This window comes from Lepidochelys kempii, chromosome 6 (genome assembly GCF_965140265.1).
Source record: "Lepidochelys kempii isolate rLepKem1 chromosome 6, rLepKem1.hap2, whole genome shotgun sequence".
NCBI classification, from domain to species: Eukaryota; Metazoa; Chordata; order Testudines; family Cheloniidae; genus Lepidochelys; species Lepidochelys kempii.
Window position 1 is genome coordinate 100,685,104 of NC_133261.1, and position 24,287 is coordinate 100,709,390.

At 44.3% G+C, this 24,287-nt stretch overlaps 1 protein-coding gene across 12 annotated transcripts in view; it reads right to left on the reverse strand.

Annotated features, from left to right (window-relative positions):
- The window catches only part of EML5 (EMAP like 5), a 294,529-nt gene that overhangs the window by 117,393 nt on the left and 152,849 nt on the right, over positions 1–24,287 (reverse strand). For all 12 annotated transcript variants that reach the window (XM_073349378.1, XM_073349377.1, XM_073349376.1 and 9 more), the window contains exon 16: positions 15,462–15,555. In XM_073349378.1, the coding sequence (XP_073205479.1) occupies positions 15,462–15,555 (94 nt within the window). The remainder of the gene's footprint in view (positions 1–15,461; positions 15,556–24,287) is intronic.

Consider the following 24,287-nt stretch of genomic DNA (forward strand, 5'->3'; position numbering starts at 1 on the left):
GAAATAAAAAAGTAAAATATTTCACTGCCTTGATCCACAGACAAATGTATACACTCATATTTTTCTGTAAAAACAATGAGGAGTTCTTGTGACACCTTAGAAACTAACAAATTTATTTGGGCATAAGCTTTCGTGGGCTAGTACCCACTTCATCAGATGTACACAGATTTCTGTGTGAATGTCCAGCTTGCTAATATTTATCTCATAAAACATTCCTATAGCTCTTAACCATTCTTTTATTAGGAGAAATAGGAAGGCAGGCCATTGAACTAAAGGTACTGAGTTTGTCTAACTCTTAATTTGACAGTTTGCAGATTAGAAATCTGGAGAAACTGCTCTACTTCAGCAATCCACTCAACAGCATTTTCTTTGTAAAAGAACATACTTGACCTAAAATAATGCAATGATATTTACTCTTTGGGAATTAAGCCTTGATAGCAAATTAAGGGCTGTAAGGTTACATTAATTGCAGACTGTATCTACATCAGTTTCTCATTCTGAAAATCAATGACAATGTCCATACACTTTTTACTGAACTTTTCCATCATTCTAGTGGACTTAAACAATAATGGGTATGACATTGTTTGTCACATGTATCTTACAATACCTATCTTCAGCAGTTTTTGAAAAAAAAAAAAACAACCCTGTCATCTTTGTTTGCTGACACATTTTGTATTTCTTTGTATGTTCCTAAATACAGACACACAATACACAGCTACAGGGACTACTGTTTTGAAAGATCCTATCACTTTGAGCTATATTTCCTATCTATGTAAGAGAAAGTTATTTACCAGTAATTCCGCTTCTCTGAAAATATCATTTTGTAGGAGTCTCACTCATGGGTATTTGCTCCTTAGTGCAAAAATGGGAGAACTCCTTTAGCTTTTAGCTTCCTAAGATTTTTTGACTCTGAGGGCACCACAAGCCAGTCCGTTACTAACCACTTTACGCCACAATCTGTCATATATAAATGCTGTCCTCCAACATTGCAGTCAATTTCAATGACAGAGTTTGAGGTGAAGCTCCCCAGATAGAAAAGCCAATCCGAAATGATCAGCATAAGATTAAAAAAGGGCCCTAGGGGAAAAAAAATCAGTAATAAAAGGTGCAAGAGAAAAACATCTGAGAAAAGGCTCTGAGCTCTAATGGTAGGACAGCATATGAAATCCTACAACATGTAATCTACTTTGAAAATAAGTTATTGAGCATGACAAGTCTAAAACAGGAGTCCATTCTGGAGGTGAAATCCAAGCAATAAATGCCTAATATATGTATGTGGAGTAAGACTATGTATCTGCTTTGAGATTTCTTAATGAAAATATACCTGAAGCAGGAGATGGTGACAGTGTTGCTTCAAAATGAGTGTACCTTGACAATAGCTTTAGTATCAAGCAATCCTGGTGCTAGCTATATAAAATGCAATCATATTGTCTTCTTAGCAATATACAGTACTGCCCAGTAAAGTGGCATCAAATGAAAAAGATGGGTGGACTTTCTGAAGGTTTTTGTCTTTTCCAAAAACAACACTAAGCACCTTCAGACATTAAGTGTAGAGAGAGGAGTATTCCGGAATGGACATGCAAAACACACTGGCAGGACAAACAGCTTATTAAAGTGGAATTCAGACACCAACTTAGAGAGCAATCTTCAATATGTCCACTGTATTGTCTTATCCTTGTAAAATCTGGTGTACACTGGGTCTGTTACTAGGGCTCTGCAAGCTGAACTCACTGCTACCAGGTAAAAATTACTTTTCTTGTGAGAAACTTAAGCTCAGAGAGACTGAGTTGCTTAAAAGGAGCTTTCATCAATTTTGTCATCTTGATATTAATATCCCACGACACAGGAGGCTTTTTAACTGGAGGTTTTAAAAGCCTCAAGACCTGCATGAACCTGACAAGGGACCGCACAGACATTGCACTGGTTGACCCTCAATTAGTTCACTATTGGCCAGAATGGCTGCCAAACGTACCTGGATGTAGTTAGTCTTTCACTTAGACATGTGAAAAGACTAGTCAAGTAGCTTTTCTGGTGAGAACAAAGTGTCCATTCAGTCCTGTTTGCATGACTTGACAAACCTATTTTTAACTGTAGGAACTAGAATTGTAGGTGCTTCTCAAGTCTCCTTGGAAACCCTCTACCAGTACAGAACTGCCCTCATCTCCAGAATAATTATGTCCAAGTGCAATTCCTATAGAGATAAAAATTCGCTGGGTGCGTAATCCTCTGCATTGGCTCCCCATACCAGGTTAGACACATCTGTGGCTGCTAAAGTTTGGAGAGGAGGTATTTTAAGGTCAATTTGTAATTGGTGATTGTTCCTGAACTGTCAACAGGTCAGAGTAGCCTGGAGACTGTCTGCCATCAGATGAGATGTGAAAGTTCCTGTACTACTTACTTCCACTGGAATTGCAGGGTCTGCAGAGCTTACCTCATATGTAGGGCCCTACCAAATTCATGGCCATGAAAAACGCGTCACGGACCATGAAATCTGGTGTCGCCCCGTGAAATCTGGTCTTTTGTGTGCATTTACTTTCTACTATACAGATTTCACAGGGGAGACCAGCATTTCTCAAATTGGGGGTCCTGAACCATAAGAGAGTTGCAGAGGAGTCGCAAGGTTATTTTAGCGGGGTCATGGTATTGCCATCCTTACTTCTGCACTGCCTTCATTGCTGGGAGGCCAGAGTATGGTGGCTGTTGGCCAGATGCTCAGCTCTGAAGGCAGTGCTCCACCAGCTGCAGCGCACAAGGAAGCGTGGCAATACCATACCATGCCACCCTTACTTCTGCGCTGCTGCCTTCAGAGCTGGGCAGCCGGAGGGTGGTGGTGCTGACTGAGTGAGGGCCCAGCTCAGCAGGCAGCAGCCTAGAAGTAAGGTTGGCAATACCATACCAGTCCATCCTTACTTCTATGCTGCTGCTGACAGCGGCTCTGCCTTAAGAGCTGGGATCCCGGCCAGAAGCCACCGTTCTCCAGCTGCCTAGCTCTGAAGGCAGCACGACCACCAGCAGCAACACAGAAGTAAGGGTCGCAGCACCACAATCCCCCCACCCCCCGATAATAACTTTGCAACTCCTCCACAACTTCTTTTTGGGTCAGGACCCCTACAATTACAACACCGTGAAATTTCAGATTTAAATATGTGAAATCATGAAATTTATGATTTTAAAAATCCTATGACCGTGAAATTGATCAAAATGGACTGTGAATTTGGTAGGCTCCTACTCACACGCAAACATGTCCTGGATACCACAAATAGCATTGCAGCCATGAGACCGAACGTTAGTAGCATTGTCTAAACCAGTGGTTCCCAAACTGGGGTTCATGAACCCCTGGGAGTTTGCGAAATATTACATGGGTTCTCGGGAAAAAATTCCCTAATGGCAGACAGAGCTGTCCATAGGGACCCCGGCCAGCATGGCGCCAGCAGCCCGAAACCCCTGGACTTCCAAGAGCTAAGCAGATCAAAGCAAGCATATCTATCACACTGAGGAGATTTAAATGTCAAGACTCCTTATAAGAAATGGAAAGGGAGGTGGATATTTTTTGCTGGTTTTAAAATTAAATAGGCAGCTAGTATTGTTTTTAAAATTATTATGAAGAACAAGTTTAAGCTTTGTTGTAATGTGCGTTGTTTGCCTGGACTGCTCAAGACCTGAATGCTTTTGTAGGAGGAACTCTTTGAGTTGGCTTCTTAAATACTTCCATGCTGTTTCAAATCTGATACTCCTTGATGAAACATAGGAGCCTTGTCTTATAACAGGCTTATTCAAAGTGATACAAGCTACGAAAGTGAGATCTTGGAAGAGTGTTGCCGTTTTCATAATGCAATAAAAATACTGTAATGATAAATAATAATTGATAATAAATAGTGTGTAATAAGCATGTCACAAAAACAAATTTTATATTTCCAAGATCACTGCTTTTATAATTTATACTCAAGTAAAGGAGGAAATCCCTGGAAATATTCATTTTTAGGAGGGAGTTCACGAGATCTGACATTTTAGTGAAAGGGGTTCACAGGTTGTTAAAGTTTGGGAACCACTGGTCTAAACTTACCTGCTGACTCTCTTGCTGATCTGTTGTGCCCAACTGGGAATGTCTACGATCCTGCTCTGGAGAAGGAAAATTGATTTGAGCTGTCTAGTGGGGCTCCTGTATACTTCAATTGTCTGCGGGGGACTGTTGAGAATGTGGGTAGTTTTTCACATATCCTAGTGACTCCATTCTGGTAGTGATATGGGCTGGTCTTTCACATGATCCAAAGTAGTGTCCTTAATCAGCCAATCAGCCAACTTAGTGAACGTGCATGCTCCCAGACTGGGCAGGAAGGCAGTGACTTTCATCAAGAATTTTGTGAACATACACAAAGCAGACACCAATTCAAGAGATAAGACAGTGAAGGAAGTGATGTTCCTTTACCTTATATCTGAAAGCTTGAAGAGCATTCTAAGGTGCATGCAAGCATTCAGTTCTAGAGCACATAGCAATTAAACTTCATCTAAGAGAGTTGTAGTGGCTTCCAGGGTAACTATCTAGAATTGTTTTTTTGACCCGATACTGATTCAGTTCCCTGAGATCCAAGAAGGGCCAGAGATTTCCCATCTTTTTTCTGCCTGAAAGTATGTAGAATAAAATTCCTTTCCTTCTTTCACCCAGTGGCCCTGGCTTTAAGATCCTCTTTGTCAGGAAGGACAAGAGTGTCTGTACCATCTCTTCTTCACATTGATACGCCTGAGAGCATTCTTGAGAATGAGAAGCACAATTTGGAAGACATTCTGAGAACCATTTGTAGGGGGGCACCACCTCATCCAATGAGCTCAGTATCATCTCCTTCAAATACCAAGACGGGTCAGCAATAATGTCAGGCAAAACTGGCACTGGGCCCTGCCACTCAGAAATTTTGACTGACTCAGGCTTTAGTACTCCAGGCCAGCCTTGTGCCTTCCTAAGGCCTGAAGGAGAGCTTGTTGGACTGCCCCATGTTTCCTCAGCACTTGGAATTACATTTCCAGATATATCTAGTACCCCTGTACATCATGAATGATGCCAGTGCAGACAATATAACAAATATGGTCATCAGTTTTAAACACTGTTTTGCCACACAGGCCAAGTTTGAAACTGCAGAGCAGTCTTTTTAACTCCTTGTCTGCATACCTGAAATAAAAGAACAACACTTCCTCAGCTCTTGTCCCCTAATGCCCCTAATCTACTTGCACTACATTGATGACATCTTCATCATCTGGACCCATGGAAAAGAAGCCCTTGAGGAATTACACCATGGTTTCAACAATTTCCATCCCACCATCAATCTCAGCCTGGACCAGTCCACACAAGAGATCCACTTCCTGGACACTATGGTGCTAATAAGCTAATAACCTGGACACTATGGTGCTAATAAGCATAAGTGTTTATGGTCACATAAACACCACCCTATCCGGGAAACCTACTGACCGCTATTCCTACCTACATGCCTCCAGCTTTCATCCAGACCACACCACACAATCCATTGTCTACAGCCAAGCTCTACAATACAACCGCATTTGCTGCAACCCCTCAGACAGAGACAAACACCTACAAGATCTCTAGCAAGCATTCTTACAACTACAATACCCACCTGCTGAAGTGAAGAAACAGATTGACAGAGCCAGAAGAGTACCCAGAAGTCACCTACTACAGGACAGGCCTAACAAAGAAAATAACAGAACGCCACTAGCCATCACCTTCAGCCCCCAACTAAAACCTCTCCAATGCATCATCAAGGATCTACAACCTATCCTGAAGGACGACCCATCACTCTCACAGATCTTGGGAGACAGGCCAGTCCTTGCTTACAGACAGCCCCCCAACCTGAAGCAAATACTCACCAGCAACCACACAACAGAACCACTAACCCAGGAACCTATTCTTGCAACAAAGCCTGTTGCCAACTGTGTCCACCTATCTATTCAGGGGACACAATCATAGGGCCTAATCACATCAGCCACACTATCAGAGGCTCGTTCACCTGCACATCTACCAATGTGATATATGCCATCATGTGCCAGGAATGCCCCTCTGCCATGTACATTAGTCAAACTGGACAGTCTCTACGTAAAAGAATAAATAGACACAAATCAGACATCAAGAATTATAACATTCAAAAACCAGTTGGAGAACACTTCAATTTCTCTGGTCACTCGATTACAGACCTAAAAGTTGCAATTCTTCAACAAAAAAATTTCAAAAACAGACACCAATGAGAGACTGCTGAATTGGAATTAATTTGCAAACTGGATACAATTAACTTAGGCTTGAATAGAGACTGGGAGTGGATGGGTCATTACACAAAGTAAACTATTTCCCCATGTTTATTCCCCCCTCTACCCTCCACTGTTCCTCAGACGTCCTTGTCAACTGCTGGAAATGGCCCACCTTGATTATCACTACAAAAGGTCTTTTTCCCCCACTCTCCTGCTGGTAATAGCTCACCTTAAGTGATCACTCTCGTTACAGTGTGTATGGTAACACCCATTGTTTCATGTTCTCTATGTATATAAGTCTCCCCTCTGTATTTTCTACTGAATGCATCCGATGAAGTGAGCTGTAGCTCACGAAAGCTTATGCTCAAATAAATTTGTTAGTCTCTAAGGTGCCACAAATACTCCTTTTCTTTTTGCGAATACAGACTAACACGGCTGCTACTCTGAAACCTGTCTAAATGAAAAGCATTACCGGTGCACCAAAGGGAACATCAGACCAAAAGACACAACAAGTGCTGAGCACCAAGATAGATGTAGGAATGAGAAAGATGTCTTTATTACTTACAGCTCAGCACCTAACAAGCTTTGGTTTTGGAGTGCTGAGAACAACAATGCAACAGAGCTAAGGTGCTAGCCAAAAGAAAACACATACATATGGTAAAAAGGCTCTATATTAAATGGGTGGCACATAAAGCAGTGTGCCAAAGTTCTGAGAAAATATGGACCAAATTATGACAAAAAGCAGAATCCAATGTGCCTGTCGCAAAAGACATCAGAAATTTAGAAATACTGTACTTCACCAGACTGAAAAGAAGAGCTGGATCCAAGAAAGAACACATGAAGAGCTTCAATGTTGTGTGCACAATAGGCACTGAATAAAAAATTTCAAATTTGTCCTATGAAGGGCCCCAGGACCCTTCTATTGTGTAATGAAAGCATGTAACACCAGATTTTGTGTGCTAGAGTCAAAGAGTTGCTAACATTATCTGAACTGCAAAATAGAGAAATAACTATTTTGCACATCAAAATTGTGAAAGTGGAAATACGAAGCATGTTTCTTTTTCCGGCTGCTGAAAGTATACTGTTGAGCGAACATTTCATTGTCCACATTTGGACACTAGATCAGCATTTTGAATTATTCATGAAGTTTTTGGACCAGTTACTGTAAGAGAGGGTTATTCACCTTGTGCAGTAACTGAGGTTCTTCAAGATGGTTGTCCCTGTGGGTGCTCCACTTTAGGTGTCTTGATGCTCTGCGCTTGTAATCACAGATTTGTGGTAGCAGTGCCCAGTTGGGTTGCAGACACGCCATAGCTGTCTCGTGCTGTTCCAAGTGGTTACATAGGGGTGCACAGCCAACCATCCCCCTGTTTCTTCTCTACCTCAGAGGATCAGCCTGAAACTCAGAAGTAGAGAGGAGGTGGGAGGGTAGTAGAGCACCCACAGGAACAACCATCTCAAAGAACCTCAGTTACTGCACAAGGTGAGTAACCCTCTCTACTTATTCAAAGAGTGTCCCTGTGGGTGCTCCACTTTAGGTGACTGTTGAGCAGTGCCCCTCAGTGGAGAAGAGGGGCTTTGGAGTTGGTCTATTAATGGTGGATAACACCATAAGTCCAAAGTGTGCATCTGATGCTGATGGTTGTTCTAAAGCAGGGATTGGCAACCTTTGGCATGTGGCCCGCCAGGGTAAGCCCCCGGCAGGAGGGGCCGATTTGTTTACCTGCTGTGTCTGCAGGTTCGGCCGATTGCAGCTCCCACTGGCCGCGGTTCGCCGCTCCAGGCCAATGGGGGCTGCGGGAAGCTTGGTGGGCCACGTGCCAAAGGTTGCCGATCCCTGTTCTAAAGCATAGTGTTTAGTGAAAGTATGGACTGATGCCCATGTATCTGCTCTACAAATGTCAGTGATAGGGACATTATTGAGATAGGCCACAGATGCTGCCAGTGCTCTGGTGGAGTGTGTGCAAACTCCTGATGGGGGTTGTAGATTGCTGTTTTGATAGCACAAATGGATAAATCCTGATATCCATTTGGATAGTCTCTGTTTTGAGATGGTTTGACCCATCTAGCGTTCTGTTATGAAAACAAATAGTCTAGGTGATTTTCTAAATGTTTTTTTTTCAATGTAAAAAGTTAATGCTCTGCGAACATCAAAAGTGTGAAGTGAGGCCTCCCTCCTGTCCACATGTGGCTTAGGAAAAAATACAGGTAAGTAAATGGGTTGGTTTAAATGAAAGGGAGAGGCAACTCTGGGTATGAATTTAGGATGCGGTTATAGGATTACTTAATCTTTAAAGAATGTTGTATAAGGTGGGTATGCCATTAGAGCACTTAATTCTCCCACCCATCTGGCAGACGTGATGACAATGAGGAAAGCCACCTTCATGGATAAGTGCAACAAAGAGCAGGATACAAGGGGTTCAAATGGCTTTTCCAGGAGTCTGCGTAGAGTTGAGGTTGAGGTCCCACATGAGTGTAAGGTTTCTTACTGTGGGTGTAACAGAGCACAGCTGGCTCTCCTGGCTCCTGCCTCTGCTAGGCTCAGATAAAGTCACTCAGAGACTCTGGGGTTCAGGAACCACTGGTACTTTTATTTACAAGTATGTGCTCCCACCACTGTCTCACCATATAGCGTACACAGTTCTGGGTTCCTTGTGACTGAACCCAGGAGGGAAGGTCTTTCTCCCTGCCTAGACTCCCTCACTCTCCTCCATCCCACCACCCTGGCTTCCTTCTTCCCAGCCTCTTATATAGCCTTTGGCTAATTGGGCTGGCAGCTGGCTCTCATTTCCCAATTAGGGAACGTTCTTTCCAGCCAGCTCCACTTTATTCACTTAAATGGGGCTAGCGTGGCAGGGGGCTGATTCTGCAGTCTTTTTGCTCAGCACCGTGTCACAGTAGAATAAGTATTTTCAATGCCTGTAAGGAAGCGCTTAATCATCGGAAGAGTAAATATGGTGACCCTATTTACCTTGTCGTGGAAGGAGGTAATAGCAACCAAGTGTACTCTGATGGAGCTTGTGAATAGCCCCGATTTTTTAAGTTCTAGTATACTGTCCAGGATCCTTGGTAGGGGGGATGATTGTGTTAAGATCTGTTTATCTTGGCACCAGGTGCAGAATTGTTTCCACTTATGGATTTATGTCTTTTTTGTACTTAGTCTCTGACTGTTCAGTAATATATCTTTTACTTCCTCTGAACAGGCCTTCTCAACCCCAGTCAGCCATGGAGTAACCAGGACTTGAGGTGGAGTACTGTAAGGTTGGGGTGATGGACGCGTCCCACGTCTTATGATAGAAGGTGAGGTACTAAGGGAAGGCTTTGAGGTTATTTCACTGCCATCTGACACAAGTATGGGAACCACGTTTGTCTGGGCCATGTGGGTGCTCTGAGAATGACCTTGGATTTGTCCTTGCTTGATCCTTTGAATGACTTGGCTTAGGAATGGGTCGGAGAAAATGCATATATCAATGGTGCCTCCCATTTTATGAGGAGAGTGTCACCTAGGGAGTGGTGTCCCAATCCAGCTTTGGAGCAATATTGTGGGCACTTGGCATTCTGAGCTGTTGCAAATAGATCTATGATGGGGAACCCCCATAGTTTGAATATGGAGTTGAGAATTCCAAGGTCCATCTCTCACTCGTGAGTTTGTGAAAAATCCATGCTTAGTACATCCGCTGTTGTATTCTGACATCCTGGCAGATAGGATGCAGCTATCTCTATGTTGTTGGTGATGCACCAATTCCAAAGGCGTATTACCTCTGTACACAGGGAGTATGATTGTGCTTCCCCTTGGTGGTTTATATAAAACATGCATGCTATATTGTCCATGACGATCTTATGGCATTGTTCTTGATTAGAGGGAGAAAGTGGTCACATGCATTTCAGACTGCCCTTAGCTCTAGTAAGTTTATGTGCAGGTTGGACTCTGCTGGAAACCAGCGGCCTTGGACCATATTGTTTAGTAGATGTTCCCCCCCCCCAACCTTTTAGGGAAGCATCTGTCATGATTGTCATGGATGGAGTTCTTTGTTGGAAAGGGCAGACATTCCTTGGTTGTGTCCACCATGTTAACGAGACTTTTATTCTGCGAGGCATCTGTTGAGAGAGTATCTGGCAGTATATACACTGTTAGAAGCCAGACTGGCAAGCATCTTATGTGGAGTCTGGCATGCTTGACCACAAATGTTGTTGCTGACAAGTGCCCCAGAAGTTATAAACACGTTTTAGCGGATGTTTGTGGGCTGTCCCTCAACATTGAAATTAGATTGACTAGAGCGAGGAAGCGTTGTTGGGGTAATGTTGCTGTTGGTGTTGGACAGTTGAGATAGACTCCTGTGAATTCCAACTTTTGGACAGGAACCAGTGTAGACTTTTGTGCATTTATATGCAACGCTAGGTTCGTGTAAAGGGTTATTGTGCTCTGCGTGGTGTTTATCGCTTCTTGCCATGTTGGTGCCCATATGAGGCAGTTGTCCAAGTATGGAAATATCATTACTCTGTGTCTGCAGAACTGAGTTGCAATGACAGGTAGAACGTTGGAAAAAAAACTTTGGGGCAGTAGATAGGCCAAAGGGTAGTACTCTGCATTGGAAATGCTGTTTCCCTAGGGTGAATCTCAAGAATCTTGTGTGTGGATGTTAATATGAAAATAAGCATCCTGAAGGTCAAGGGCCAAGAGCCAATCTCCCTTCTCTAATGTTGGAATTATTGTGGTTAGAGTCACCATTTTGATATATTCTCATGAATTTGCTGAGTTTTCGTAAATCCAGGATGGGTCTCCACCCGCTGGTCTTTTTCTGAGTTAGAAAATGGTGTGAATAAAAACCTCTTCCCCTGTGTTGTGATGGTACAGATTCCATGGCACCTATTTGTACAAAGTAGTTTATTTCCTGTTCTAACAGGTGCTTGTGAGAGGGGTCCCTGAAGAGGGACAGGAAAGGGGGGTGGGTAGGTGGGACAGAAATAAAGGGGATGGAGTAGCCCTTCTGGATAATCCCTAAAACCCATTTGTCTGTCGTGTTGCTGTTCCAGACTGGGTAGTATGGTGACAGACAGTCTCCAGATGGGCAGGGAACCGTTTCTGGTTCCAGAGTAAGAGAGTGTGGAGGTCTTGTGCCCTCGACCACACCTTCAAAATGATTGTCTAGAGGTGGATTATCAAGATGTTGAAGGCTGATCTTGGTTATGCCAACATCTGTTCTTTGTTTATGCCATTGGTCGTACTGTCTTTGGAGCTGAGAGTATGGCGTAGACCAGAATCTCTGATTGTAAAACCTGCTCTGTTTCTTTTTGTTTGCAGGTATGTAAATACCAAGGGTTTTTAAGGTTGCCCTTGAGTCTATTTGTATGTAATGAGATATCGGTTTTGTCTGCAAAGTTTCTGACCCTCGAAGGGTAAGTTCTCGACGGTTGCCTGGACCTCTCTTGGGAACCTGGAGAGGTAGAGCCAAGATGCATAGCGCATGACCATAGATGTTGCGATGGATCGTGCTGCCGTGTCTACAGAGTCAAAGGAGGCCTGTAGGGCCATCCTGGAGATAAGAGACCCCTCAGAAATGTTTGCCTTGTATTGTTCTTTTTTGTCATTGGATAAATTTTCAATAAAAGTTGACATTTTGGAGAACAGATTGCATGTATTATTTGGCCAGCAGGGTTGCACAGTTGGCTATGTGGAACTGAAGTGTAGCTGAGGAATAAGCTTTCCGCCAAAAAAAGGTCCAGCCTTTTCCAATCCTTATCGTATGGGATCATTTGGGACTGGTGTTGTTTCCCTCTTTGGTTCACTGTCTCCACTACTAAGGAGTTTGGTGTGGGGTGTGTAAATAGGAACTCAGCCCCTTTTGCTGGCATGTAATATTTTTGTCATATCTTTTACATGAGGGTGGTGCTGTAGCAGATGTCTGCCAGATTATTTTTTTTGCAGGCTCCATGCCTGCATAATTAATTGGCAGAGCTATCTTTGCTGATGGGTATGCCTAGGGTATGTCTCAGAGCTTATGTTGGGCTTCTGGTAGCTGAGCCAACGAAATGTCTAGGGATTCAGCAACCCTTTTGAAGAGGTCCTGAGAGGATTTGAAATCATCCCCCATGGTGGGTGGTGGTGGCATGGTTTCGTCTGGTGACAGCGAAGAGAGGTGAGTAGGCAGCAAAGTGTCATGCTCAGCTATGTCCTCAGGTTCCTCAGTGTCCTCCTCTTGTGTTTCTGAGGGTGCCAGAACAGTTGGTGAAGGAGACCTGGCTGTTCTGGACTAAGGGGAGCTAGGAGAGCTGTGGTTTTGGGCCCCATACATTGCCCATGGATCCCAGTATGACCAGTTAGGTGGGAATGGTATGTGAGGTGGTGTCCGTAGGTGATCACATCCTCATATATCCGCAGGTGGTTGGTGATGAGATGGTCCTGGCTTGGGTGAGGAATGGCAAGCAATATATATTACTGCATCATCTTCTTCCTCATCACTGGAGATAGGGGAGGCTGATCTGCAGGGAGTAGTCTGGCTTGGTACTGTTCTGGATGAGGTACCTTCGGTGGCGAATAAAGATTCGGGCATTGAGGTCACTATCAGGTCCGCATGCCTCATGAATTACTGCGGAACTGTGAGGCTCAGTGTCGGAGACGACATGGTGGACTGCCTGGGAGCATGAGTTGAAGCTGCCGGTGCCAAGGATTTAGAGTTGTATGGCATAGGTACAGCAAGTGGCGCCATTGTACCACTTGGTGCCAAGATCTTCTTCGGCTCTGTGGGTGCCGAGCTGGAATGTTTCAGTTTAACGCGTGAACCTCCTTTAGAGCTTGCCTGCATAGGGTCTTTAGCTCTTCAGGAACTCTCGGTGCCGGACATTCCTGGTGCCTCGCGGTCCGGCACTCTCAGTGCCATCAATACCGGAGCAGATTTTTCAGTTAGAGATTGCTTTCTTTTAGGTGATTCTCCGTGCAGGGATGTCTGCGATAGCTTTTTGATAGCCTTTCTAGGAATAGGCTCTTTGGCAGCTGTTGCTGAAGTAGAACCCCTGTCAGAGGCTGCCGCTGGCGACCGTTGGCCAGGGGGTGACCTGGACTTGGGGTCGGAGACTGGCCTGAGGGATTTCTCCTTCATGAGAAGCTTCAGTTGGAGATCTCTGGCTTTTCTTGTCCTGCCTGTCAGCTTTCTGCAGTGTGGGCACTTTTGAGTAATGTATGTCTTGCCAACAAAGCAGACACACTGAGCCTGGCTGTCAGAGACCAGTATGGATAGTCCGCAAGTCAGGCTGCATTTAAAGCCAGGTGAGCCGGGCATGCCCAAGGGAGTCAGTCTCTTAGAGAAAAATTGGGGTAAACCTGCCGGAGAGACAGGGGTAGAAAGGGAAGATAAAGGGAGACTTTTCTGTGTGAAAATTAAAGAAATTAGAGTAAGGCAAGGGGATAAGCGAGCTAATTACAACAATCACTATGAACTATCTACTATAAATCTTATCTGAGGTAAGAGAAGGTGCTGCTGATTGCTTCCACTCAAGCCAAAGATGGCAGAGAAGGAACAGGAGGATGGTTGGCTGTGCACTGCTATGTAACCGCTCAGAGCGGCACAAGACAGCTACAGCGCATGTGCAACCCAACCGGGCACTGCTACCAAAAATCTCCAATTACAAGTGCAGGGCGTCAAGACACCTAAAGTGGAGCACTCATAGGGACACTCCTTGAAGAAGAACATAGCTTGTGACACACCCTGGTGGGTCCAATAATTCTTGGAACTGAAGTCATCTTTGGCACAAGGGTCACATGCCTTGTAAACAAATATATATATATAGAACCACTGAAGATTGGGGAACTTTCCAAAAATTCTGACAGCATCTGCTGATTTGGGAGAATTTATTATCATAAATATTACTGAATCAAACGTGAATGAACTGTGTCAAATGACTGTAGGGGAAGACTCTTTCCTGATTCATCAAGGGGCCTCAGGAGCAAGTGAGGACAGTAACTATTATGAGCCATTGACAAAGAAGGCATATTCATGCCTGAACAATCTAGCTTGACAGAAAGTCTATGTTCCTCTCCCCACAAGTGGCCATTAAGAGGTAAGGAACCAGCAACTGCTAAAGCTTGCCAGAGACAAGCATATGAAGCCTCCTAGTCAGCTTGCCAGGAGACCTACTAGCAAGAACCAACTGAACCAAGACCATTATGGATCATTTCTGCAACTGCAGCAATACCTTCTAAAGACAGTGTCTGATCTGAAGAGCTTGAACTACTACCTTAAAGAGAAAACTTAATTATTTGAGGATGGCAAGGTTGCCCTGGTTCCACAGCTACCAGTTGCGCAGCCAAGTTTCCACAGCCTCAGAGCAGAGGGTTGGGGAGGGAGGAGTAAGGACCTGCAACAAAAGGGCATCCCTGGAGAAAGCAGTTGTCATCTGAGAGCACCAACTTAGGAAAGGGCTGAAGGAGCCACTGCTGGAGACGTACCATGAGAAGGTTTTGAAAAAGAAAAGTAGATACCAACATCTGCAGAAGGGCTGAAAGCGTACATCTGGTGAGTGCAGCTGCTACATGGAAGGTAGCTGAGGCCCAGAAAAACAGCGTCAGCACCAGCTGCACGCAGGAGCCTCAAGGTCCAGTAGCTGCCGAAAGGAGAAGCACCAGACCCAACTGCATGGAACAGGAACATTAAAGACAGACATGTAGTGTGTGTGGTGTTTGAAAGGCAAGTAGTGTGCATGCATGTGCCACAGAAATGATGAGGAAGTGTGTGCAGCTGTAACTGGTAAGGATGGAAGGGGAAGAGTCACTTGCAGCCAATGATTCAGCTTGGAAAGGGACTTGTATGCAGTCTGTGACTATGTAATTTTTTTTGGCATGACAAGTTACAGAAATGACAAACGGAGGTGTGTGTAGTGAGTTTTAAAGAAATTGTTTCAAAAGATACTAGGCAGTTACTCACACATCAAAGAAATGTTAAAGAACATTTCTTTTCTTCCAGTAAGAACAAATCTCTTATTTCTTATCTCGAGTTCGTCACTTAACTTACATAGCAATGGTTGTTGATTTTACTTTACCTACAGCTTTTCTCCCTAAACAAAGTTTTAAGTCTGTGCTAAAAGCCATTGATTGGGTGAATCAACAAGCAAGGGAAACTGCTCATTTATGTCTCAGTACTATTCTCACTTTGTATCCATTCTGTCCATTGCCATTTGAAACTAATTTTCGTATAGATTTCAGAATGAAGTTAAATGTTTACCTTACTGCTGAAAGCTTCTCTCCTTTTTTCCAGTCCCAGAGCACAATAGTATGATTGTCATCTATGCCAACAGAAGCCAACCGTTTGCCATCCGCTAGAAAAGGAAATGTATGGTAAGAGAGTGGGTAGAGAGCATTACTCTGCAATAACAAGAAATCAAATTATTATACTAGATATACTATAAACCATACAAAACACTACTTGTAATATTATGAGATGAAAGAATGTACAAACAGATAAACCACAGCTGATGTGTTGTAGTTAGCCAGATTTTTTATACGAATGGTCTAGTGGACAGAGTATAGGATTTGAATCCAAGAATTTCCAAGTTCTAATCCTCCCTTTGCCATTAACTTAGTACAAGATCTTAGACTAGTCATTTAATTTCATTATACATTTTAATCTTGGACTTTTAGGATTTTGGCACAGGAATTATTGATGTTGCTAGCTTTTTCAACAGTTGGGAAATGCCAGGTCACCTAAAGCAGAGTCATTGCCTTCCTGTTCCTCTACACTAGAAGCATACTTCACCTTAGTATCCTCCACATCAGCACTCATCCTCAAGAATATCCTTTTGTAACAGGGTAGTTGACTCCCTGTGATGGGCTTGTAAAAAGAGAACAAGTCCATCTCAGGCACCTATAAGTAATTCACTGCAAACCTCCATGGTGTGCTGACTGGGGTGGGTGGGTAAGGACACTGCTTTACCAAGTGTTGACGCCAGTTCCACAAAATCCCTCAACACAGGGAGGCACCAAGAATCTCTGTGTTGAGTTTAGTACTCCTTACCCTGATGAAGCAGAAACTCTGGGGTAACTGCAGATTGGTTTACAGAAGTGTATTAGGAGTACTTCTAGGAAATTTATGAGATATTCCCAAGCTTGATGACTCTGGTTAACATCTTGAGGCAGATCTGACTCTCAGGTATGTCATGATTAACTCCAAGTCAGAAGATGCAGCATATGTGCTCATTTGCAACTGATCTCTTCCTGGCATGTGCACATCTTCTGAAGCTGCAAAGCTGCCTTCCTGGAAACTTGCGGGGGTGGGGGAGGATTTAGAGGGAGAAGATAACTTCTTGAAAAGTAAGAGCCAAGAAGGACTGGAAATTCTCTAATGTCAGAGGCCCAAGATCCAACACTATGCACAATCTCAGCACATGCTTTAGCTGTGTCTGAGATCAGATTCATTCCCGTGAAACGAAATACCATCCCAGAATGCAGTGAGGCCGACCACAAGAGAACAAGGAATCAACAGCTTGTATCAGAGTTCAACTTCCTGGGCAGAGAAAACTCAAAAGGTTTAACTGGCAAAGGCTGTCTACTATGGTGGAGCGGGAATGAAAAAAAGAGATAGCCAGATTCTTTCCAGAGAACAGACACGATCCAAGTTTCTCAACTCACTACATTCACTTTGTGCCAAGGATGGATCCTGGCTCCAGGACTACAGTAACCTTTGAATCTGAAGTATTTGACACAAAACATCATAATTGCTGAAATCATTTGAATCTAGGAAGACTTTCGGCACCAGCCAACCACCCCACCAGATCCACGACTCTTGTCATTCTAAGAGTAGAAATAGGAAGAAAAGCACCTTGGTCTCTTTCTTTCCTTCTTTGCTTTCCTCTCTTTTGAACAGACCCAAGATCCTGAACTCAGTGGGTTAGTCAATCTTTACAGTTTCTTACAATATTCAGATATGAACAAACTTTGGATCCATCCTTTAATTTCCACTTACGAAGCTGAGTACCTACAAGGTAAAGACTCACTGTCCTTCGAAGTCAGACTTAGATGCCTTTAATGCCGCTTCAAAGATAAGAAAAGTGAAAATTCATCTTTCCATATTGAAGGCATAACATTTTGATACATCAGGCATCAGCTAGGCAGGCACCCCTCATCCAGACATGTTAGGCAGCACACAGGTTGGTCAGAGACCAACATTTTTTCCCATAACAACAAAAATGATCTGATTTCTTGTCAAACATACTGATCTGTTGGTCCACAAATACCACATGCCTGAACAAAAGGCTAACTGAGACATACAGCAGACAAATAAAAAAAGGTGACAGGCCATAGAATAGAACTAGAGATTCTCCTAAATATCGTTAGGCTCACACAACTGTGATAATATTAATTAAAACTAACTACTAATAAAACAAACTTTAACTGATAAAACAAGGTAATTAGATACTATGATGATGAGGGGCTGTATAAGTACAGTACATAGAAACAATAAAACATAATAAAGAATAGTGAAAGTTACGATAGATGGAAAGAACAGGAAGTGAGTTTTTGTTTTACTGCCTCAGTGACCAAAGTATCTCAGAGATGTCTGTGGCTATGACTCCTTACAAAGTTGTGATCCAAATATTCATATTCCCAAGAGACTAATGACATGCCTCCAAAAGACAATGCAATATGCACAACCACAAAATCAAAGTTGGCGAGATGGAGGGGAAGAATGGTAGCAAAATTGATGCCAGTTTTCCAGACTGGATTATACTACACAAAGAAAAATAAAACAGTTGTATATTATAAAATCTCCTTAGTTCTTTAATATGCCTCATACTTGACTAAATGATTCATTCTTAGAATGTAAAAAATACTACATACATTGCAGTTTCACAAAGGCATCAGACAGCAGTAGCAGTAAATACCAAAAATATACAATCTAATATTTTATAGGTCTACAGGAAGGGTTTTTTGAGTTCTGCATGTGAAGCATATTAGACCTACCTTGCACTGCACAGGCCTACAAGTATAGTATAGGTAGGGTTGCTTGTTTATAAAAAAAAATGTAAATTGAATGTAGCCAGCCATTCAGGATAGTATTTCAATAGATTATATTGATACAGAAAGAATGCAAACCAAAACCTGTACTAATCCACAAATGATACAATGTATTACATTAATCATCTAATAACTAGTTAGACATTTCCAAAGTAAAAAGAAAAGGAGTACTTGTGGCACCTTAGAGACTAACCAATTTATTTGAGCATGAGCTTTCGTGAGCTACAGCTCACTTCATCAGATGTTTACCGTGGAAACTGCAGCAGCATGTAGCATGTCATTAATCATATTTTTGAACAAACTCCCGTGCTATTAAAAGATTATCAGAAAGGTCTAATATTTTCTTATATACATTTAAAACAACCAGATGACTTGTTTTGTAGGCCTGTGGAGGCATGTTTTTGACCTGCATAGAAAGGAAAATGGCTAATTTTGTTCAATTACCACAAGATGTGCCCATATTATTTCCCACTCCAATAGCTCCTTGAATTACAGCTGATGCTTCTATTGCTTCCTCAGCTTAAAGATTTATAAAGTGCATTAAAAAGTGAAATTTGCTACTTCCCGGTAAAAAATGGTTACCTACCTTTCGCAACTGTTGTTCTTCGAGATGTGTTGCTCATGTCTATTCCATTCTAGGTGTGTGCATGTCCACGTGCACAGCTGTCGGAATTTTTTGCCTTAATGGTATCCGTAGGGCTGGCTCTGGCGCCCTTTGGAGTGCGCACTCATGTGCTGGTATGTGAGGCACCACTGGGCCTATGCCCTCTCAGTTCCTTCTTGCTGGTAACTCCAACAGAGGGGTAGGAGGGCAGGTAACGGAATGGACATGAGCAACATATCTCGAAGAACAGTTACTACAGGCAGGTAACCTTTTTTTCTTCTTCGAGTGCTTGCTCATGTCAATTCCATTCTAGGTGACTCTCAAGCAGTATCCCTGGAAGTGGACTCGGAATTCACAGTTGTGCGGCTTGTAACACTGCTCTACCAAAGCTGGCATTGTCATAGGCCTGCTGGGTGGTTGAATAATGCAACACAAACATATGAATGGATGACCAAGTAGCAACCCTGCAGATATCTCAAATTGGCACCTGGGCCAAGAGGCTGCTGAAGAGGCTTGCACTGTAGCAGAATGAGCAGTTACCATCGCCGAAGAGGGTACCTTTGCCTGCTCATAGCAAAACTTGATGCAGGCAGTGATCCATGATGAAATCCTCTGTGTAGAAATCGGGAGGCCCTTCATTCTGTTTGCCACTGCAACAAAGAGCTGCGTTGACTTCTGGAATGGTTTAATCCTTTCAATATAAAAAGCCAGCGCTCTCCTAACATCAAGAGAGTGTAGTCTGCACTCCTTGTCTGACTTATGAGGTTTCGGGAAGAAAACCGGTAAATATATGTCCTGGTTCGTATGAAACTGTGAAACTAACTTGGGCAAGAAGGCTCGGTGCAGTTGCAGTTGAACCTTATCCTTACAGAACACCATATAGAGCGGTTCCGAGGTGAGAACTCTAATTTCGGAGACCCTGCAGGCTGATGTTATAACTACCAGAAAGGAGACCTTCCAAGAAAGCAGCAGAAGGGAACAAGAAGCTAATGGCTTGAAGGGTGGACCTGTGAGCCTAGACAGCATGAGGTTCAGGTCCCAAGGAGGGACAGGGACACGGACTTGAGGGTAGAACTGCTCCAGGCTTTTCAAAAACTGAACCTGCATGTCATGTGCAAAGACCGAACTGCCTTGTGCTGGAGGGTGGAAGGCTGAAATAGCTGCCAAGTGGACCTTGATAATTGAGAAAGACAAGCCCTGGAGCTTGTGATGAAGAAGATAGTATAGGATCAACTGGAGAGAGGCCTGGTCAGGCCAAAAACCCTGGTCCAAAGCCCAACATGTGAACTGTTTCCAGGGCTTTCTGCTACCTATGAGGACCTGTTGAACGCAGGCCAAGCATGCTTGTTCTTCCGCATTCAGCCATGCAGCAACCAGGCCGCCAGGTGCAGAGGTACCAGGTTCAGGTGCAGGAGGCATCCGTGGTCTTGGGACAGCAAGTCCAGCTTGAGTGGAAGCTGTAGCAGAGCTGCTATCGAGAGGATTAGCAATGTGCCCAACCAGTGCTGGCGAGGCCAGACAGGAGCTATTAGGATTATTATCACCTTGTCCTGCTTGATTTTCATGAGGACTCTGTGGATTAGAGGCACTGGCTGAATGCGCATAGCAGCGCCCCCAACCATGGGAGCAAGAAGGCATTGAACAGAGAGCTTCTGTCGTTCCCGTGAATCAAGCAGAAAATAGGGTACTTCCTGTTCTGCCTGGAAGTGAATAAGTCCACCTGAGGAGTCCCAGACCTCTGGAAGATCAAGCTGACCACTTCCGGATGGAGTGACCTCTTGTGGCGAGATGAGAAGATCCTGCTGAGGCAATCCGCTAACACGTTCCTGGTACCTGGAAGGTGCGAGGCCACAGAGATAAATGGCATGCTGCACATAGAAGTCCCACAGCCAGAGAAGGGGTGTGTAGAGATATTCAAACCCCTGAGCAGGAACATAACATTTCCTTTCGGCCAGTTTGGAGGTGAGAGGAATGGATAAAGGGGTTTGTCACAGTACCTTAGCCATCTTTAGAACACCCTCATGGACCAGCAGCCCAAGCCGTGCCAGGGTTGCCGCTGTTAGCATGTCGAAAAGGGCATCTGACTGTTCTGCCAGTTCCTTGGCTTCCAAGCCCTGGTTAAAAGCCACCCTTTTAAGCAGGGCTTGGTGCTTTTTGAAGTCATCAGTAGGGCTGGTGTGTGAGGGGCCTCTGATGACGACAGCACCAGGGCCAGAGCACTTTCCCCCACTGGGGAGGGCTCCCTTGGCATTGGCACCTGATCCTCCAACCCCGCCTGCATTGGAGTCTGCTCTGTGTTCCAAGCCCGGTACCGGTGGTTGCTTGTCCAAAGCAGCCAGGGAGAAGTTGTGCGAATATGGCACCAGAATCATTGGCATGCCCCACGGGTTCCAATAGGGCCATTGGCCCTGCTGCCACGCAGCCACAGCCAGTGCTGCGCTGGTCTCTGGAACCGAAAGAGATCAGTGCTTCCTTGGTGAGGGGCTAACCTCCCACCTCAGACCAGTCACCTTCCAGGGACCTGGCTACGCAGATAGCGTTGGACAGAAGGCTTTGGATTCTTTGACCATGGGATGGTGTTCCAAGAAGAAGGATTGCTAGGTAGAGACGGGCTCCACCTAAGGAAGAGAGGGAAACGCATCTTCATAAGCAGGCTGGCTAACCTAGTGAGGAGAGCTTTAAACTAGGTTCACCGGGGGAAGGAGACCAAAGCCCTGAAATAAGTGGGGCAGTGAGATACCATGAGGAAGCACGAGCAGGAGAGCGCAAGAGGGGAGGACTCCTGCCTCATACTAAGAAACCAGGACGATCAGCGAGTTATCTTAAGTGCCTGTACACAAATGCAAGAAGCCTGGGAAACAAGCAGGGAGAACTGGAAGTCCTGGCTCAGTCAAGGAATTATGGTGTGATTGGAGTAACAGAGACTTGGTGGGATAACACACATGAATGGAGTACTGTCATGGATGGATATAAACTGTTCAGGAAGGACAGGCAAGGCAGAAAAGGTGGGGGAGTTGCATTGTATGTAAGAGAGCAGTATGACTGCTCAGAGCTCCAGTATGAAACTGCAGGAAAATTTGAGAGTCTCTGGATTAAGTTTAGAAGTATGAGCAACAAGGGTGATGTCGTGGTAGGAGTCTGCTATAGACCACCAGACCAGGGGATGAGGTGGACGAGGCTTTCTTCAGGCAACTAACACAAGTTACGAGATCACAGGCCCTGGTTCTCATGGGGGACTTCAATCACCCAGATATCTGCTGGGAGAGCAATACAGCGGTGCACAGACAATCCAGGAAGTTTTTGGAAAGTGTAGGGGACAATTTCCTGGTGCAAGTGCTGGAGGAACCAACTAGGGGCAGAGCTCTTCTTGACCAGAATATGGACCCTGTACTTCAGAAAAGCAGACTGACTCCCTCAGGGAGTGATGGGCAGGATCCCCTGGGAGAATAACATGAGGGGGAAAGGAGTCCACGAGAGCTGGCTGTATTTTAAAGAATCCTTGTTGAGGTTGTAGGAACAAACCGACCCGATGTGTAGAAAGAATACTAAATATCACAGGCGACCAGCTTGGCTTAACTGTGAAATCCTTGCTGATCTTAAACACAAAATAGAAACTTACAAGAAGTGGAAGATTGGACAAATGACCAGGGAGGAGTATAAAAATATTGCTCAGGCATGCAGGAGTGAAATCAGGAAGGCCAAATCACACTTGGAGTTGCAGCAAGCAAAGGATGTTAAGAGCAACAAGAAGGGTTTCTTCAGGTATGTTAGCAAGAAGAAGGTGGTCAAGGAAAGTATGGGCCCCTTACTAATGGGGGAGGCAACCTAGTGACAGAGAATGTGGAAAAAGCTAATGTACTCAATGCTTTTTTTGCCTCTGTCTTCCTGAACAAGGTCAGCTCCCAGATTACTGCACTGGGCAGCACAGTATGGGGAGGAGGTAACCAGCCCTCTGTGGAGAAAGAAGTGGTTCAGGATTATTTAGAAAAGCTGGATGACCACAAGTCCATGGGGCCGGATGCACTGCATCCAAGAGTGCTAAAGGAGTTGGCGGATGTAATTGCAGAGCTATTGGCCATTATCTTTAAAAACTCATGGCGATCAGGGGAAGTCCCGGATGACTGGAAAAAGGCTAATGTAGTGCCCATCTTTAAAGAAGGGAAGAAGGAGGATCCTGGGAACTACAGGCCAGTCAGCCTCACCTCAGTCCCTGGAAAAATCATGGAGCACGTCCTCAAGGAATCAATTCTGAAGCACTTAGAGGAGAGAAAAGTGATCAGGAACAGTCAGCATGGATTCACCAAGGGCAAGTCATGCCTGACTAATCTATTTGCCTTCTATGACGAGATAACTGGCTCTGTGGATGAGGGGAAAGGAGTGGACATGTTATTCCTTGACTTTAGCAAAGCTTTTGATACGGTCTCTCACAGTATTCTTGCCAGCAAGTTAAAGAAGTATGGACTGGATAAATGGACTATAAGGTGGATAGAAAGCTACGTAGATCGTCAGGCTCAATGGGTAGTGATCAATGGCTCCATGTCTAGTTGGCAGCCAGTATCAAGCGGAGTGCCCCAAGGTTGGTCCTGGGGCTGGTTTTGTTCAATATCTTCATTAATGATCTGGAGGATGGCATGGACTGCACCCTCAGCAAGTTTACAGATGACACTAAACTGGGAGGAGTGGTAAATATGCTGGAGGGTAGGGATAGGATACAGAGGGACCCAGAAAAATTAGAGGATTGGGCCAAAAGAAATCTGATGAGGTTCAACAAGGACAAGTGCAGAGTCCTGCACTTAGAACGGAAGAACCCCATGCACTGCTACAGACTAGGGACCGAATGGCTAGGTAGTGATTCTACAGAAAAAGACCTAGGGGTTACAGTGGACGAGAAGCTGGACATGAATCAACAGTGTGCCCTTGTTGCCAAGAAGGCTAATAGCATTTTGGGTTGTTTAAGTAGGAGCATTGCCAGCAGATCGAGGGACATGATTGTTCCCCTCTATTCGGCGTTGGTGAGGCTTCATCTGGAGTACTGTGTCCAGTTTGGGCCCCACACTACAAGAAGGATGTGGAAAAATTGGAAAGAGTCCAGTGGAGGGCAACAAAAATGATTATGGGGCTGCAGCACATGATCTATAAGGAGAGGCTGAGGGAACTGGGATTGTTTAGTCTGCGGAAGAGAAGAATGAGGGGGGATTTGATAGCTGCTTTTAACTACCTGAAAGGGGGTTCCAAAGAGGATGGATCTAGACTGTTCTCAGTGGTAGCAGATGACAGAATAAGGAGTAATGGTTTCAAGTTGAAGTGTAGGAGGTTTAGGTTGGATATTAGGAAAAACTTTTTCACTAGGAGGGTGGTGAAACACTGGAATGCGTTATCTAGGGAGGTGGTGGAATCTCCTTCCTTAGAGGTTTTTAAGGTCAGGCTTGACAA